This window comes from Toxotes jaculatrix, chromosome 7, assembly GCF_017976425.1.
Source record: "Toxotes jaculatrix isolate fToxJac2 chromosome 7, fToxJac2.pri, whole genome shotgun sequence".
Taxonomy (NCBI): Eukaryota; Metazoa; Chordata; class Actinopteri; family Toxotidae; genus Toxotes; species Toxotes jaculatrix.
Genome location: NC_054400.1, coordinates 8,331,627 through 8,348,623, shown reverse-complemented (window position 1 = coordinate 8,348,623; position 16,997 = coordinate 8,331,627). Strand labels below are relative to the sequence as shown.

General features: G+C 40.4%; 1 protein-coding gene across 2 annotated transcripts; it reads left to right on the top strand.

The window, feature by feature from the left end:
• Nucleotides 1–4,883: 4,883 nt before the first annotated feature.
• Nucleotides 4,884–16,766, top strand: kcnip3b (Kv channel interacting protein 3b, calsenilin). 2 transcript variants are annotated; one of them, XM_041043155.1, is made up of 8 exons: nt 4,884–6,502; nt 8,032–8,034; nt 12,521–12,645; nt 12,758–12,827; nt 13,005–13,183; nt 13,851–13,955; nt 14,112–14,174; nt 15,592–16,766. In XM_041043155.1, exons 1-8 carry the CDS (start codon nt 6,397–6,399, stop codon nt 15,637–15,639), a joined length of 699 nt encoding a protein of 232 aa, XP_040899089.1. In that variant the 5' UTR covers nt 4,884–6,396; the 3' UTR covers nt 15,640–16,766. The 2 variants fall into 2 exon arrangements, with proteins under 2 accessions (XP_040899089.1, XP_040899088.1); XM_041043154.1 differs by lacking the exons at nt 4,884–6,502; nt 8,032–8,034 and adding exons at nt 10,237–10,349; nt 11,868–11,870.
• Nucleotides 16,767–16,997: the final 231 nt, after the last annotated feature.

Sequence of the window (16,997 nt, the reverse complement as noted above, 5' to 3'; positions counted from 1 at the left end):
CCTCTCTGACTGTGTTAGTGAATGAATGTGAGCCGCTTCGCTGTTCTGTTGTGTTGCTTAGTGTGCGGCATCCTCTGGTGGTTAGAGTTGATATTACATGGCTGCTGAGGAACAAGAATATTGTAGGTTTTGAAACCAATGATTTTCTTTAGCATTGCTTAATTGATTAATCGTTCAGTTTCTAAAATTGTCGGCAAAGAGTGAGAAATACTTATCACGAGTCTGAGGTGATGTCTTCAGACTAGTTTTCTTGTATTTCTAGTTTCTTGTATTCAGCAAGCTGAATAATTCATGGCTTTTTAGCGCTGGTCTAATAGAATGAAAAGTGAAGATGTGTTAAGTTTTTTTTTTCACTATTATCTGAGATTTTAGCAGGTTCATTTATTATAAAACTTGTTGCAGTCTTGGTTGGTACCTGAGAACTGTTTCTGTTATGCTGCTTGCTCAGTGCAAGATGTCTCCTTAACATGTCAAGTCCACTAATAAATTATCCACTTACGTCATAAGGATTTACTGTAAATGCAAGTTGTGAATTATTAAAAGCAGACCATCCACCACATCCAACTGCATGTGATAAATAGGAACAGGATGTGAGGTTCATTAAGACAGATTTCATTTTCCTCCATAAACTTCCTTCATAAACTGCAGCAGTGAGTACACACGAGTACAGAGTGATCACGGAGTGACCACAATCAAAGCCCAAAGCCAGGCTATCAATTAAGACAATCAACCCACAGATAGCAAGAAATAGCTACTGTGGTTTCTTCCTATAGAGTAGTTCTATATTTTGAGGAATACCCATATTCATTTTGTTGTCAAGAATTAGATGAGAAAAGACCATTATTTTATTTTGATCTCATACTATATTGATGTATGTCTGTGGTCTTTTCCAATGGTCTGTCCCATTTTTATGGCCCAGTTGAGGGTGGTGTAGTTTGGTTCAGTTGATGAGACAGGGAGGCTCTTTGAGACACTTCATGTTAAGTGTGTGAATCCGTAAGAACAACATAAACTTTGCTCACTCTTTGTCGGTAGTGTAAGTGTATTTTGATTCACTTCCAAACAGAAATGAAGCAGATTGTCCATTATAACTTTGTACTGCGCTGCCATTTCCCCCCCAGTGCAGATCTAAACTGTAATAGCTAAATGCCTTCATGCCTTCATTATACATTCACAGTAGTGGTAGGTTTTGTTATTGCTGTCGTTGTTGTTGACAGAGTTTTTGTTGCACGGCATTTTTCCTCTACTGGTCAATCAGTGGTGTCAGCTTTTACTGATGTTTCCAGCTGTGTGTTCTGTTGCTTTCTTGTCAGTAACGAACCACAATCAAGCGAGTCTTTGGTCAGATGCCCCCATTAAAGGTATTTGTATGAAGCATGTTTGACCTTTTTGTTTAAAAAATGAGCATCATTTTCATTGGAGTTTCATTGGAAGCCATTGTGAAACATTATTGAACAATAACTACAGTACTTTTAGTTTTTGTTTATGGGAGGTGCAGTTTTTAACTTTAACTTTGTTAAAATCACTTCTTTGTAAACCCCAGGAACATGCATCATTTTTTCAGAACGAACGATTAAAGAAATGCTGATTGAGAGATTTCATTGAGTTACAGAGGCTAGGAGTAGGATTATTTTAGAGAGAGTCTGTTAGGGGGATACAGTGCGTTGGCATTACAGTCATGTTTTTATGTGGAGAACGATCAGACGAGGGGAAGGGAGTGAGACAGACAGAGAAAAAAAAGAATTGTGGAGGTGTGCGATGTGTGTGATGTGAAAGGTCAGAAGCTCTGCAGTGCTGTTTGATCCCTGCCTCTTTTTTATCCCTCTCACTGAGACGTGGTGTCACAAAACTCAAACAGATTTTCAAATGTGGCCTCTGACAAAAGCACGTGCGCACACACAACACGCACACTCTCTCACCTGGCACCTTTTCCAAAGTGTGGGTCAGTTGCTTTTGTCAGTACATGAGAGTCAGACTTTCAAGCTTTGCTCATTTGCCTTCTCTCAGACTGAGCTAAGATTTTTAGTTCCAGGAATCAAACTTAGCAGCTCAGCATTTTGTTAGCACTGATCTTCATGACTGAGCTTTCACCTTTAGTCTTTTAAAGTTTGGATGTTGTCTTGTTAGACATCTTTGGATCTCCTGCAGTATCCAGGGTATCCCTTTAAAGCTTGTTAGCAGTGCTAACCTTGTTGTGGTGGTGGTTCATCTGCATTATGGGAGCTGTGATGGCTGCTCTCTCTGTGGAGGCCAGGAGGCGCCTCTCTCGGCCCAGCTGCCTCTCTCACTGTGGCCACAGTGCAGCCCGTTACCATCGCTCAGGTAGGCGCTTGTATGGTCTCACCTCCACGTTATTAGCTGTTGTCCTGTTGTCTAGTCTTTAACTCCATCACTCTCTCTGTTTATCACTGATTTCTTCACTCTTGTTTCTGCTAAGTAAAATCCTTATTGACTCAACTGGGCAATTGCTCAGTATTACTGAATACTGACAGTCATGACAATATCATCATATTGTGTTGACCAAATTATTCATGTGTAATTATTTGTAATTAAAACTGAGAGAATTAGTTTTTACAGACTTAATTGTGCTAAACATAATTTTGATTTTTTTTTTTTTTATACACTCTCATATCACCCAGGTTCTGATGCCCCTACGCTGGCTTCTGATTAAATTTAGGATTCAGTTCTAGATCATCCTCCTTAGGCCCCTTAAGTTTTCTGAGCAAAACCTGGCAGTTGTACCTTGCCCAAGACTGAAAATATAAGGGGACTGTGCATTTGCTGTCCTGGGTCCCACGACTGTGGAACTACCCCTACCCCCTCCCCCCCCCCCCCCCCCCCCCTGGGAGTCATAGGGCAGACTGCAGTCTGACTTGAGTATGTCTGGTTTATGCGCCTTTATACTTCTACTTCAATACGTTTCAGATCTTGTACATTTTGCTCCAGTTACAAGTACTGTAGTACTGATGTAGTTAAAATTAGCTCCACCTCAGCCACCGATATCCTTCTTACATTCACTGGTAATAATAATCCAATAATATAGTGTATGATAAGGTCAGGAACAGAGTCAGTGTCCGTGATTTTACAGATGCCTCCACATTCAAGAGGTTTAAGTGTTTCAGCATGTCTTCCTCTCTGACTGTGGTGAGGATTGAGGTGATCTTTGCTGACGTGTCTGACTGCGAGGAAACAGTCTGGGTCCTCTCTCCCTATTTACTGAGTGTTGTGTCAGCAGGCAGCGCCAAGCCTACCTTTTAAAAACCTGTTAGTGTCCTAATGGCCTGCCCAGAGGAACCAGCACACACACACAACAGACCATACATACAAACTCTTTGCACTAGCATCGATATACAAGAGAACAAACCTGAAAGTGCATAAATAGAATACACACAGCAACATTCCTCCTTAAAACATCAGTATGCACAAAGATACCTACATGCATGATGTGTTGTGTATGTTGTAGTGTGCGAATGCCTGTCACCTGACCCACTCACCTCCACAAAGCGGTACTTGAAATGTGAACATGACCTTCAGAGTGATTAATCCAGTGTGAAGATAGTCACCACAGACAGTCAGTCATTAAGGAATAGTAACAGTAAAGACTCTTACTATTCCTTAATCACTTTGTGATTTTATGATCAATGCTTGATTTTCTGGTAAAATGTAGGATGAGGAGAAAGGGTGGTGGGGGGGGGAGCTCTGTTACCACCACCACCTCACCACAAAGGTATTGATCTCTCTCACTCTGGCCTCCCATCTGTGTCTCCTACCTCCAACCAAGTCAATGCATTAACACACACACACACACACATTTCTCCGTTCCCAGTCTTACCTCAGTGCATTAGCAAGTACAGAGTCATCAGTTATTCTCTCTCGATCTGCTAAACACACACTCCTACAACCGCTCCACTCATTATTCACTTATTCATACTTTATTCATGCTCACAAACTCTAATAATATTTTTCCAAGTCATCTATGGCAAACTGTTGCACATATTTTAGGAATCATGAAGATTTTGAGAAATTAATAATAAAATCATTCACTTATAATATTCAGGGATCTTCTTCATTCAAACATCATCTTTATTCCACAAAGAAACAAAAAGCGTAGCTGAAAGCTGAGGGGCTGAGCAGGGGTTGAAGTGTGGGTAGGTGGGGGTGTCCCTGCTATTTGATATGTGTGTGCCAGTGTGTATGTGTGCATGCCCACACAACACAAATCTGGGTAATTTGACCTCAAACCTTGTCTGTTAACTGTAGCAGCTTAGGAAGATGTAGACAGGGGAAGGGCCAGAGGGTTGTCCAGGGGTTTGGCTTCACTATAGCTGCCTTCTCCCCCTCATCCGACTCAGAGGGTGATCCAAGTAATCCAAATTAGCAACTGCTAACCTTTTCTTGCTGGAAAGTAAATCATACAACTATGCAAAATGACCACAAAGAGACACAAAATTGTCTTTCAGTCTGGGTATCTTGCTCCTATGCAGTACGGGTACACGTGATGTTTTGATGTTTATTTGGTATCCTTTACATTACAGTTAGTAATTACCAATAACCAGAGCTTTAAATCTGCATTGTAACACGTTTTTTACTGATTATATGTCTCCCCTTCTTTAAAATTGCCCCCCCCCCCCCCCCCGAATATTTCTTAACCTACCTGTGGATGTAGACAGAGAAGGTGCAGAAGGCGGATGTGGCAGAGAAAGAAGGGACAGTTTGTAGAGGAAAGAAGAAGCTGAGCAGAGGGGGAGAGAAAGTCTGCGGTTGACCAAAGTTATGGAATGACAGAGGAATAGGAGGGCGGAGGAGGAGGAGGTGGCAAGCTCTGGGGTGCGAAAGCAAATCAGATGGACAGACGAAGAAAAAGGAGGAGTGCAGCGGAGTAGGGAGAGACCACAAGCAGGACAAGATGGGTGGAAGGTTTAAGGTGGACAGGATACTTCAGTTTTAAACCTCAGCTGGAGCAAGTGCTGACTGAGCGAGTCAAGGGAGGAAAAGTTGCAACGAGAAGCAGCAACAGATATATTCAGATAAATTCAGAAAGCTACGGGGAGTGATGGAAAAGTATGTGCGGAGGAGGTAGACACCGGGGGAGGAGGTTTCATTTCCCACAGCTCCTCTCAGTTTCTCAGGACTTCCCTCCCTGGACACTGCTGCTGCTGCTCTAAGTGCCTTCTCTCCAGGGCCAAACGCTTCCATATCTGGACCTGGATTTGGACAAACAGTGAGATGGACTGAATCAGGCGGGACAACAACACCGAACCTAAATTTAACTTTTTATAAGTCTCTCCTGAAAGATGTTTGGTGGAGCAAAGGATAACCCACTGTTGTGAGAGAAATACAACAGGAGAAAGCAGAAAAAGGGGCTTATTTAAAACATCACAACATCACGTCTCAGAAGTAAATGTCTGATTTTTTTTTTATTTCCACAATACAGCCTTGTCCTACCGAGTTTACACTTCGCATGAAATTCAGATTTCTTTTATCTTGACTGTTTTAGAAGATGATCTCATCTTGAATATTGTTGTTATGATTATTATTTAGAGATACCACTGAGACTAGATAGTTGGATTGTCCTCAGCTTCCAGCTGAAGAGAGCTTACAGTATGTTTCAGAGCTGAGGTTTCAGAAATTGCTTGTGTGGTTGCCGCATATAATGGGGTAATTTATTTACAATTGCTGTTGTTGTTTTGCCATTTTATGGCAGGGAAGATGAGAGGACTTGAGTATTTTATGTTCCGTTCTCTGATGTTCTACACTTCAATAAGTCTGTTGCATTCACCGGGACTTTCTCCCACCTAATGAGAGGGAAATCATGAAAATGGACGCAGAGGCTGTACCGAATTCTTTGCTTTTTCCAAATGACATTTTTATCTGAAACCAAGATGTGATTTATGACTGTAAACTATGACGTGAGGGACTGATAATTGCTGTTTGGATTAAAAGGATGAGCAGTAACTTGTGTCTTTGCCAGTCCGAGCTCCCGAGAGTGCGTGCAGGAGTAAAGTCTGGAAAGTGACTCTAAACGTCTCCTTTAATGCACTATAATAAATGGCTCGTGACACAACCCCCATTTTCCCTCATGGGTCCAGAGAGGGAGGTTTTCCATATATGTCGACTTCCACATATTTTCCACTTCAGCATCAGTGTTGACATTAGAGCAGCCTTCATCCAGCCCGCTGGCGTGGTTCTCATGCTGTGTCCTGGGCCTGGAAAACAACCCCATGCAGTCACTCACCACCCAGACTGATTCCTGTCACATCTTGGTTCATCTCTGTTGAAAACACTTGCTGTTGACTAGCCTGGCCCAGGATTACTCGGGCTTCTTTTTGTTTGTCCCTGAGGCCAGGCCTTCTCGTGCAGGCTTGGCCCTGAGTGGGCTTCCCCTGTCCTGCAATCATGGGGATTCAGGGCATGGAGCTGTTTGCCATCGGAGTGGTTATCATCCTTTTCATGGCAGTTCTCAAGCAGTTTGGCATCCTGGAACCCATGTCCTCGTTTGAAGGTAAGGGCCCACCTGAGGCCCCCTCTACTGGCTAAAGGCCAGTTTATACTTCTGCATAGAATCAACACTACAGGCGTAGCCACGTACCTTATACTATAGACACCCCACTGCCAACTAGTGTTTTTGGTGGTGTAGTTTCAGACAGATGCAGATACACAAGTTCACAAGAATAAATGCACACAATGGTGTAGGTCACTTGTATAGGCTACAGCGTAGGCTCTGCAGAAGTATAAACCAGCCTTAACAGGTATCTGCAGGTTTAGTGCCTATGATGTACTTATGATGACTCACTTATTGCAGGGGGTACTTTAACCCCCTCCCCTTTAAGCACTGTATAAACAGTTAGTAAAGAGTTAGCTAGCCTAGGGGCAATGCTCGCTTTTTGGCTTACAATGGCACAATGACACTGATGTTGATCTATGAGACCCAGTGCTATCAGAGTGTAGGGACAAAGAGCTACATGGCCGCTCAGGCTGGAGCACTTGTTGTGATCAATATACATTGTCCCAGTAAAAATAAAATGAAATAAATAAATACATAAATGTTAGGATAGTGGTGTATGATGCTGACCGTGTAATCCATGTAATTACAATGCCCCCAGTTTGAGTCCAACTAGGGATCATTATTGTGGGTCACCTCTCCTGGCTCTGTCCCCGCATTCTCTCTCAACTCTCTACTAAGTGAAAATGCTTAAAACAAACAAAATAATACAGATGTAAAATTAGTTTTAATGTATTTTTTGATATCTGTAAATACAATATTGATTCTGGACTGTCAGCAAATCTATGTATGGCAGTGGAAAAAGGTTAATGGGATGTTTTATTTTGCCTACTCAGGGATATACCATAAAACATTGATGGACCAATAGACTGTACATTTGGAGCTGTAAAAGAGACATCAGATACTGCTCTTTAAATGATGTAGTTCCCTTTGATTAGAGTTTTGGGCTGAAGGCCAGCCTGTCAGAGTGGTCCTACAGTGAGTTTGCCAAGACATTTACAGCAGGAAGGCTCCAGTCGGCACATTAGTGCTTCTCATATGGCTCGGCATCATAAGTAATAAATTCAACAAAAATACCAGTAATGCCCTTCCATAATTTATCACTCCTCTCATTCTCTCCAGTATTCAGTTCTTCCAATAGCGCCCCCCCCTCCCTCTTCCTCCTCCTCCTCCACCTCCTCCACCTCTGTGGCAGGGCCTACACCCCGGTTTAGCATTACTTCACATCAATTATACATGCAGTATCGAACAGGCTTTCTCTGAGGCCACCTAAATATGGAGCCCAGAGTACTCCTCCAGGACCCTGAAGGACACTGGCTATCCCTCAGTAGCCACCGAATTTCTACTCATGTGTCTTCATCCTCATTCCTGCTACTTCATTACTTCATCATCTCCCAGTGGAGCCAATTTACCAACTGCAACACCTGCTTCAGCATCTTCATCATGTTTAACTATCTGGCAGCAGATATAGACATTTTTTAGATACGAGTTGTTAGCAGTTCCATCAAAGTCCCCTCTAAACTTTTCAGATGGTTTCATTTAAATAAAAGTTCATTGCCAAACTAGGTAAATGTATTCAATCATTCACAAAAGAGCAGAGATTAGTGAAAAGTCCAAAAAAGGAAAACAAAATTGCATCAGAACCTTTTTGTTTTTTTTCTTTCCTCTCCTGCTAGTCGTCTTAAAATGCCTCAGATTTATTTTGTGACCCTTTGGAGGGGCCTGATTCCCACACTGGGAACAGCTAACAAGTTAAAGTTACATAAACAAGTTAAAATTAGCTTCACTTTGAGCAGCTGCAACATTAAACTGCAGTTTAAGATTAACAAAAATGTCATATATAATAATAATAATAATATCTAGGAGCCATTTTTCTGCATTTTTATAGTATTTTTCCTTTTTTTAACACCATTTTTCCTGCTTCCTACTCATCAACTTCAAGAAGTGACTGTTCACTTGCTGGCTGATACATCCCGCCTGGTACATGCACCATTGCAACAAGATGATCAATGTTGTTCACTTCACCAGTCAGTGGTTTCAATGTTGGGGCTGATCAGTGCATGTGTACATGTTTAAAATCTGGTTATATTATCTGATGTAGGCTGAAGCCGCTGGCCTTTAATTGTTGTTTCAGTTCAGTGTTCTCAGCTCTGATGTTGATTTTGGGTTCAGTCCAGCTTGGTCCTATTTTGGGATGACATCAATGCTAGAGGTAGCCTTGCCTTTAGAGCCCTGTTCTGAGGCTCTCCGATACCAATATCTGGTATTTTTACTCCACATTTGACTCTCATGCAGGATACTTTAGTGAGTAACATCAATATACTATATAGAGAGATGGGAAGGAAATTAGTTGTTTCATTTGCTCAGCTGTTATTTCCACGTTTTCTGCCTGACTTTTATACAAATTTAACAGATTACTTATAATGTCTGTTTATGGGTAAAAACCCCATTAACCATTCAGGATGATAGAAACAACAGTCAGTCCATTTTCTAAACCTCCAAAACCAAAGTTCCAGCTACTTACTACTCCAAACTGTCCAAAGAGGTTATTGATTAATTTCCCCTGCACACTGGGAGAAAAAGTTCCCTTCACTTTTCAAAATCCCCTTTTTTCCCAGTGGGGAAAGAAAAAAATTCTTGTTGCAGCCTGTTCTCCAAAATGAGACAATGAAATGAGTTTTGAACAAGTGTCACAGGACCTGAGGGAGGATTTGCTCATTGCTTCCCATTATTACATGATGAGTATGAGTGTGTGACAGGACTCCACTGAGTTAATGCAGTATTAAATCTGTGTTAGGGACCCCAAGAGAGACAAGGGACCAATTAGAAAGTGGCTCACAGCGCTTACTGGGAAAATGGGATTCAGGACACCTGTTGACCTTTACCACCCCCTCACTGGTTCCTTAAAGGCAAATTGTTTTCTATATGTCACATTTAGCTAAAAGAATTTCATTTTTTGTAACTCCAGACTATTTAAAGCTGCAGTATTCAGTGCCTTGATGTACCTGATGTATTGACTGTCTTTCATGTAGTCGTTTTGATGAAAATGGCAGATGTAGCTCTCCTCTAGTTCCTCAGGAGTTCACAGGTTAATTATCAGAAAGAAAGAAAAAAAGACGTGAGATGGAGGGAGGATACAGAGGAGTTCAGACATTCAGGCAGTGCTCAATGGATAAATGTCGGATGTTCTTTAGGTCTTTGAAGAGATTTTTGTCATCAGCTAGGAGAGGAATATACACCAGAAGAATCCCAAACCAACTGCTTCTGCTAAAAAAGAAAACCCTGCTTGTGTGACGTGACAATATCTGAGCTTGCTCTTCCTTTGTTTGGATTTCCCATGGATTAACATGGTGGTCCAGATTTTTGAAGGGGATTTTTTTCTCTCTCTCTTTCTGTCTTTCTTTATCTCTTTGGAGGTACTTTAACAGTAATAATCTGATCCACTTGACCTTTATAAAAGACCATCAGACCCTACTCTTAGTTGTGGAGAATATCCTGAAAGAACCATAAGAGCAGGAGAGAACACAGGGGAAAAAAGAGGCAGTCAATTAAAAAGTTGGAAGTGGAGAGCTAAATAGAGCAACAGGAAAAACTGTGGCAGAAAATGATTTTCTGATGAGTTAGTGAGACTGTTTCGGAGATGGGAAGAAAGGACTGAGGTAAAGGACAATAATGTAGTAGAAGATAAAAAGAAAGAAAAGGACCGTGGAAGAAAAGATAGAAGACGAGGAGAAGATGAGTGTGAGGTGGGAGACGGAGGGACTTCAGACAGTTGGCATCGTCTGCCTGGTGATCATGTTCCTCAAACTTATGCACCTGCTGGGCCTGATCGACATCACTGAGACCGGTGAGACAACCTGGGAGAGGGGCAATGAAAAGGAGGAGGAGGAGGACATGGAGCAGGGAGGCTGGAGAGAATGTTTTTTTTTTTTACTTTGATCCACGTGTATATATTTGCGAATGTTGTTTGATCGAAGTCTGGATATTTTAAATTGTGAGAGGATTAGAAGTAGTTGTGAGATGCCTAGAAAGATGAGACAATAATAAGGTTTTTGTTTTTTGGTGCGATTCAATTGCAAGATCATTTCAAATGGAAAAGCTATGGAAAAAAACTAATCTGACTTTAAAAAATAGGGCTGGGGATATCTGGCAATTTGTGATTGTCAGCAAATTATAAAAATATAAATAGTTTGAAAAAGCAATTAGGTAATTAGGTTTTGAAAGAAACAGAATTGCAAACGGATCTTTTTCTATGAGATTAGACAGATTTGGCAAGTTGCAAAAATGTTGAAATGAACGTATCTCTGACAAATAGGCGTTTTCAGTGAGTGCAGCATTATTAAATATTTTTTAAGGTTATGTGTAGGCACTCATAGCACTTACTGAGATTAGGGAAAGATCATGGTCTTGTTTAATACAGAAAAAGTTGACAGCCTTAAACTAAAACCACCATCTTTCAGTGACCTGAACCCTGAACCAGAGTGAGGATCCTGCATTTTCTATTTCCACCATCCACCACAACCACTGCCTGCAAAACCAGTCTAGTGCTTTATTAATCAGAAAAACATTTCGAGCAATTACGTCTGTCATCACAACATAACTGGGAAAAACTTCATTAATAAACAGGGAATTTGTTGGGGACTATTTTCAGCCGTGCCTGAATACACATTTGGTACTTTAGTTAGTACTTAAAGCACCAAGACAGTATATGTGGGATAGTTTCTGTTTGTTTCCCATTTGAAGCCAATAGTTTCAATAATTAATATAATAATTATAATAAACTACTGTTCAACAAAAATTGTCAAATAACAAAATATTATTATTTGATATACTATCTCAAAATGCTGTCAATATTTTTGTTGAAGGGTAAAATATTGTTTAGTCATCACCAATTAATTTGATTTTATATTAATAGGAGTAGAGTAGGAGAAATACTTTTGACTTTCCACATTCTCTTTTTCTCAATGGTAAAGAAGGTCAGATGTCGTCTCCTACTGTTTCCTTCTCACCTTGTGCAGGACTGAATGGTGAACTGTGTCAAATTAACCCTAAAGGAATAACTGAATGTTATATAAGAGTGGATCACTTCCCACCCTCAAATCCCTCTTTGTTGGTTTTGGTTTATTTTTCAGAGTATATTATATTTCACTGTTTTGTTGGATATTTTATCAGAATAACTTTTCCCCTGAATCGCTCTGCGCCCATCATATAATCCTCTCAGTGTCCGATATGACTTGACTTGTTATCTTTGTTTTGTTTTGTTTTTTTCTTCCTCTTACTATCACTCTCCCACTGTTCTCCATTTACTCTCTTTCACTCCATCTTGGTGCCAACACCCCTCCTCTTCTGTTCTCTCTGTCTAAAGATGGTGAGTATCGTAACAGTCTAGAAATCCAAACTACACTTTGAGAAAACTTCCCTCCTTTTTTGTATGTTTTCTTTTTCCCAGTCTTGCAGTGCTTTCTCTTAGTGTGTATGAACTGGTAACAAATTATGCTACAACACTTAATTGTACATTTATGATTTCTTCTAAGTTTTAAAAAAAAGTGTCTTTGATTGAATTTCTCAAATTCTGATTATCTGCAGTGGCCTTTTTTTTTTTTATAGAACAAAACGATACTTGTTTGGTGACATTTCCACCAAAAAGAAAGTACCTCCTCTTCTTTTTTACTCCCTCATATGCCTGCCTTTTGCTCCTCTGCAGTTTTTTCTCTGAAACTCGCACGTTTTTCCCACCTCCTCTATAACAAATGCCTCCCTGTTGAATGTGTGATCCCACCCCTCCCTGACCTGCATCCACACACTCAATGTCTGCCCCATCCTTCCTCTTTTTCTCTTCATCTTTCCTTCTTTACATCACTTCTCTCTTTCTTTCTTTCTTCTCTCTCTTCCTGTCTGTCTGTCCACCCCTTTCTCTCTCTCTCTCTCTCTCTCTCTCTCTCTCTCTCTCTCTCTCTTTCTCTTTCTCTTTCTCTCTCTCTTTCTCTTTCTCTTTCTCTCTCTCTCTTCCTCCCACAGACAGCAGCGACAGTGATTTGGAGCTGTCAACGGTGCGTCACCAGCCGGAGGGGCTGGACCAGCTGCAGGCTCAGACCAAGTTCACCAGGAAGGAGCTTCAGTCTCTCTACCGAGGATTCAAGAATGTATGTCCAGCTGCTGAGAATGTCTCACTTGCTTTATCACCATTATTATGCTTTATATAGACTCGAATTATTCTAATATACGTCTATTTTTTTTTCTTTGCCTCTTGAGCAGGAGTGTCCCAGTGGGCTGGTTGATGAGGAGACATTCAAGTCCATCTATTCTCAGTTCTTTCCCCAAGGAGGTTAGATGCTAAAACAATCTCTCCTCTCCTGTTCTCTCTTGTTAGAGGCTGTATGAAAATGAAGGGGAGGGTGGGCAGAAATGTTTGATGAATGACGATGAATGATTCCCGGACTTATATCATAGCTGTCAAAGTACAGTACACAAAATTCATGACTACGACTCCTTTTGTCCACAGATGCAACAACCTACGCTCACTTCCTGTTCAACGCCTTTGACATTGACAGAAACGGTTCAATCCGCTTCGAGGACTTTGTCATTGGCCTGTCAGTGTTGCTCAGAGGTTCAGTCACTGAGAAGCTCAACTGGGCCTTTAACCTCTATGACATTAATAAGGATGGCTACATCACCAAAGAGGTATGTGTGGGTCATGGGAAATGCAACGTTTTGACAATAAAAAGGCAAATGTCACGTTGATTCCTTCACTAAATTTTGGTCTTCATTCCATAAACAATTCAATTCAATTCATTTCAATTCAAATTTATTTATATAGCACCTTCCACAATCAAAATTGTCTCAAAGCGCTTTACAGGGACCCAGAGCCTGACCCCAGAGCAAGCACTTAAGGCGACAGTGGCAAGGAAAAACTCCCTTTTAACGGGAAGAAACCTTGAGCAGAACCTGGCTCAAAAGAGACCATCTGTTCTACCTTTAATGAACAAAAACGTCTTGAAGTAAACTAAAAGTTGAGAATGAATGACTTTTTTGGGGGGAGAAACTGGGTGGGGAGGTTTTGTTATTCAGGGCCATATCAGTAGCCAGCAACAGATGTAACATTGTCAAAATAGGGGAAATTATGTTGCTCTATTTAACACATAATTCCAACATTTTAGAATATATTTCAGTTCAAACCGAAGGGAGATCCAATGTTTGATCTCTTTTGTCCATGTTTTTGTTAAGTGAGTTTCATTCATGTATAGTATGGCTTATAAATTTGCACATTCAAATTTTAGTCACAGTGGGTGCAAAACAATAAAAAGGTTGTTTAAACTCTTTCACTTTGCTTCTGCCCTCTTCTGCCCAGGAGATGCTGGCGATCATGAAGTCAATCTATGACATGATGGGGAGATACACCTACCCCTGTGTGCGAGATGAAGCACCCTCCGAACATGTGGACAAGTTTTTCCAGGTTCTGAATGCACACAAATGAAAAACACGCAAGTGTACAGGCCTCTTTTCAGTTTCTACTCAAAAGAACATTACAAAGTACCCAAAAACGCCCTCACTAATGTGTCCTTTCTCTCTGTTTTATTCCCTGTTTCTTTTTTCCTCTTTTAATCCACAGAAAATGGACAAAAATCGAGATGGTGTAGTGACCATTGAAGAGTTCATTGAGACCTGTCAGAAGGTGACTTGCACTTTTTCACCTACTCCCACACATGAACAAATGGGTGCAGCACAGTGAGAAATAAACTCACAGTTACTCATCAACAGAAATAGTGCACAACAGGTCATTGACTGTGGTTCAGTGTCAGTGACATCAGTGTCACTGGTTAATGAGGCACTGACTAATATTTTCCACATTCACGTTTCCCGTCTCCCTCCTGAATCATATTCCCTTCCTTCCTCTTGTGAACCTGTCACAGCCCAAACTGCAGCAAAGTTATGTCACATAAACAGACCAAAAACCAAAAGGAGGAAGAAGAGTAAGAAAAGGAAGAAAAACACAAAAGTCATTAGTTGTTGGGATTTTTCCTGCTATGTGGCTAGGAGGTAACATAAATCCCTGAATTACAAATACAAAGTGCTTTAAAGACAGAACCATCTACTGTATAGGGAAAGACAGGTGTTCTGTGTGTGTCACCCCAGCAACAGGATATTTACCTGTCTCTGGGTCCCACAGACATTTGCACTTGACATTACCATCAGGCAGACATGTCCAGTCACACTCCAAAAAGTAAAAATTTGAACTTAAGCAAAAGATAAAAGTCAAAACTCACTTTTAGTCTATTCAGTGGAAACTCCACTGACGACATGTCTTTGTGCTTTCTCCTGAGCTGCAGCTGAAAAATGAAAACTGGTTATTACAGCCCCAAATCTTTAACATTTATGACATTTATAAACTGTGGTGGAAGGTTTTACCTCCTGATGTAGTTGGTAAGCCTGATGCGCAACATGTGTTGGAAAATAGAGGATGAAATGAGGTAAATATTTGCTGTTGCTGAGGAATTATAATGTACAAGCTGTTTGGAGACTTGTGACGACCAGTTTTTCCTGACTTCGTAAGAGATTCAACTATGTGGGCTCACTTATGTTGTGTTTGGTTGTCCTGTAAACATCAGTGGGGCTCTGACTCACATGGGGTTAGTAGATAAAAAAGTGAATATTTCGTTTAAAAAGATCTATGTGTGTGTTTAATCTACCCCAAACTCAAACATTGGGCAATAAATTGGCTTTGCAACTTTGCAGCTGTTCTAACATGACTCATCCAAAAACGACCAAAGGAATGAAAAAAACAATTTAGTTTTAGTTTAGTTTTCTTTAAGGAAAAGTGATAAAGCTTTAATATAATAACTGCTGATGCTGAATGAATCACTTTTGTCTCAAAAGACAAAAAACTGAGTGGTTTTAGCAAGCACAGTGTGTCTGGTCCATGCCTTCTCTGTGTTCTACATGCCATTTAGTACATGTATTTGAAACACAAGACTATATTAGACTGTATTATGACTAAAATTTTACTAAGATTTTAAACAAATCAACCTGAAATTTTGTTTACGTCAGACTTCTGGTGACATATGTTTTTGTCTTTTCTTTATTTTTTTCAGGACGAGAATATCATGAACTCCATGCAGCTGTTTGAGAATGTGATATAAGGAATCAAGACGCTCGCAGTTGTTTTCCTCCATTAGCTCTCGCGCACAACTTACACAAAAACACAGCACATCCCACACCCCAGACTCCACACTAAAACATGACGTCCTGGCACATAATGTAGGTACTGTAAGGAAACAGGAGCTATAGCTTTTTTTCTATTTCTCGCCATGCTCTTTTAGCTCTATCTTGCAACTGCTTCTGGATTAAAAGGACTGTTACAGACAGAAAAAGAGCTTCCTGGGTAAAATTCCCATCTATCCAATCTGGGGTTTTTGTTTGTCCCCAGTGAATCAACAGCTGAGCTCCTTGTACTTTTATTGTTGACACAAAGGATCAACAACGAACAAGGAGTGAAGAAGCTTACAATAATCCATTTGACTGGAGCACACAAGGACAGTAGCTTTAACACTAATATACCTTGTTTCTCACCCCGACACACACACACACACCTGCTCAAGAGTCTTTAGAGCACCGGATGAAGTGAACAGAGCAGCATGGAAAAAAAATTGCAGCACATAAAAAAAGAAAAATGAACTAAAGCATGTTTGTCATCAGATATGTGATGTGGAATTAGCTTGCACTACAGTTTTATGACCATGTATTATATGCGCCTGAAATAATGGCACTGTAGATACCTGCACCTGATACATCACTGATGGAAACCAGTGTGTATGTATATATGTATAGTGAATAGTTATATATCCTATGTTGTACTGGTCTCCTCTGTACTGCATTGGGTGATGGAAGAGGGCCAGAACTGAATATTTGTTTAAGAAATCTCTGTTAATCAGTTTGACATCATGTTTAGTAACAGTTCTCCACAGAATTCAAATGGATTATTCAAAGATTTCTCTCTTTTTTTGTATTTAGGGATATTATGTTTAGCTGGTTATATTGGAAAAGTGAGTCTGTACAATACTGTGAAGATACAGAAAGGACTGTTAAAAGTGTGTTTTTTTAAGCTGACTCAAGGATTTATCTTGGTTCCTCAGTATCTACGAGCATGCTGAATCTAAGTGCCACAGTATTACGTACAGTACGGTAGGACCTTCGTGATGTCAGTTAATTAAAGATGCTGTCAACAGCTGCCACCTCTCCTTTTTTTAATGCGTCCCTTCACTACATTTTCCTCCTGCATTCATATAACGAAGCTGCAAAAAATGTGGGTGAGCAAACATCACGTGAACTGACGAGACTGACATTCATCAGTAGGAAAACAGTGACACCATAATAAATAAATAAATATTTTTTTTGTCAGCATGTGTGAGGTGTGAAATGTACTTGTATTGTGTATGAACATACTGTACATGTGTGGAAAGAGAGCAGTCTCAGTATTTCCATTTTATGCCACTTCATA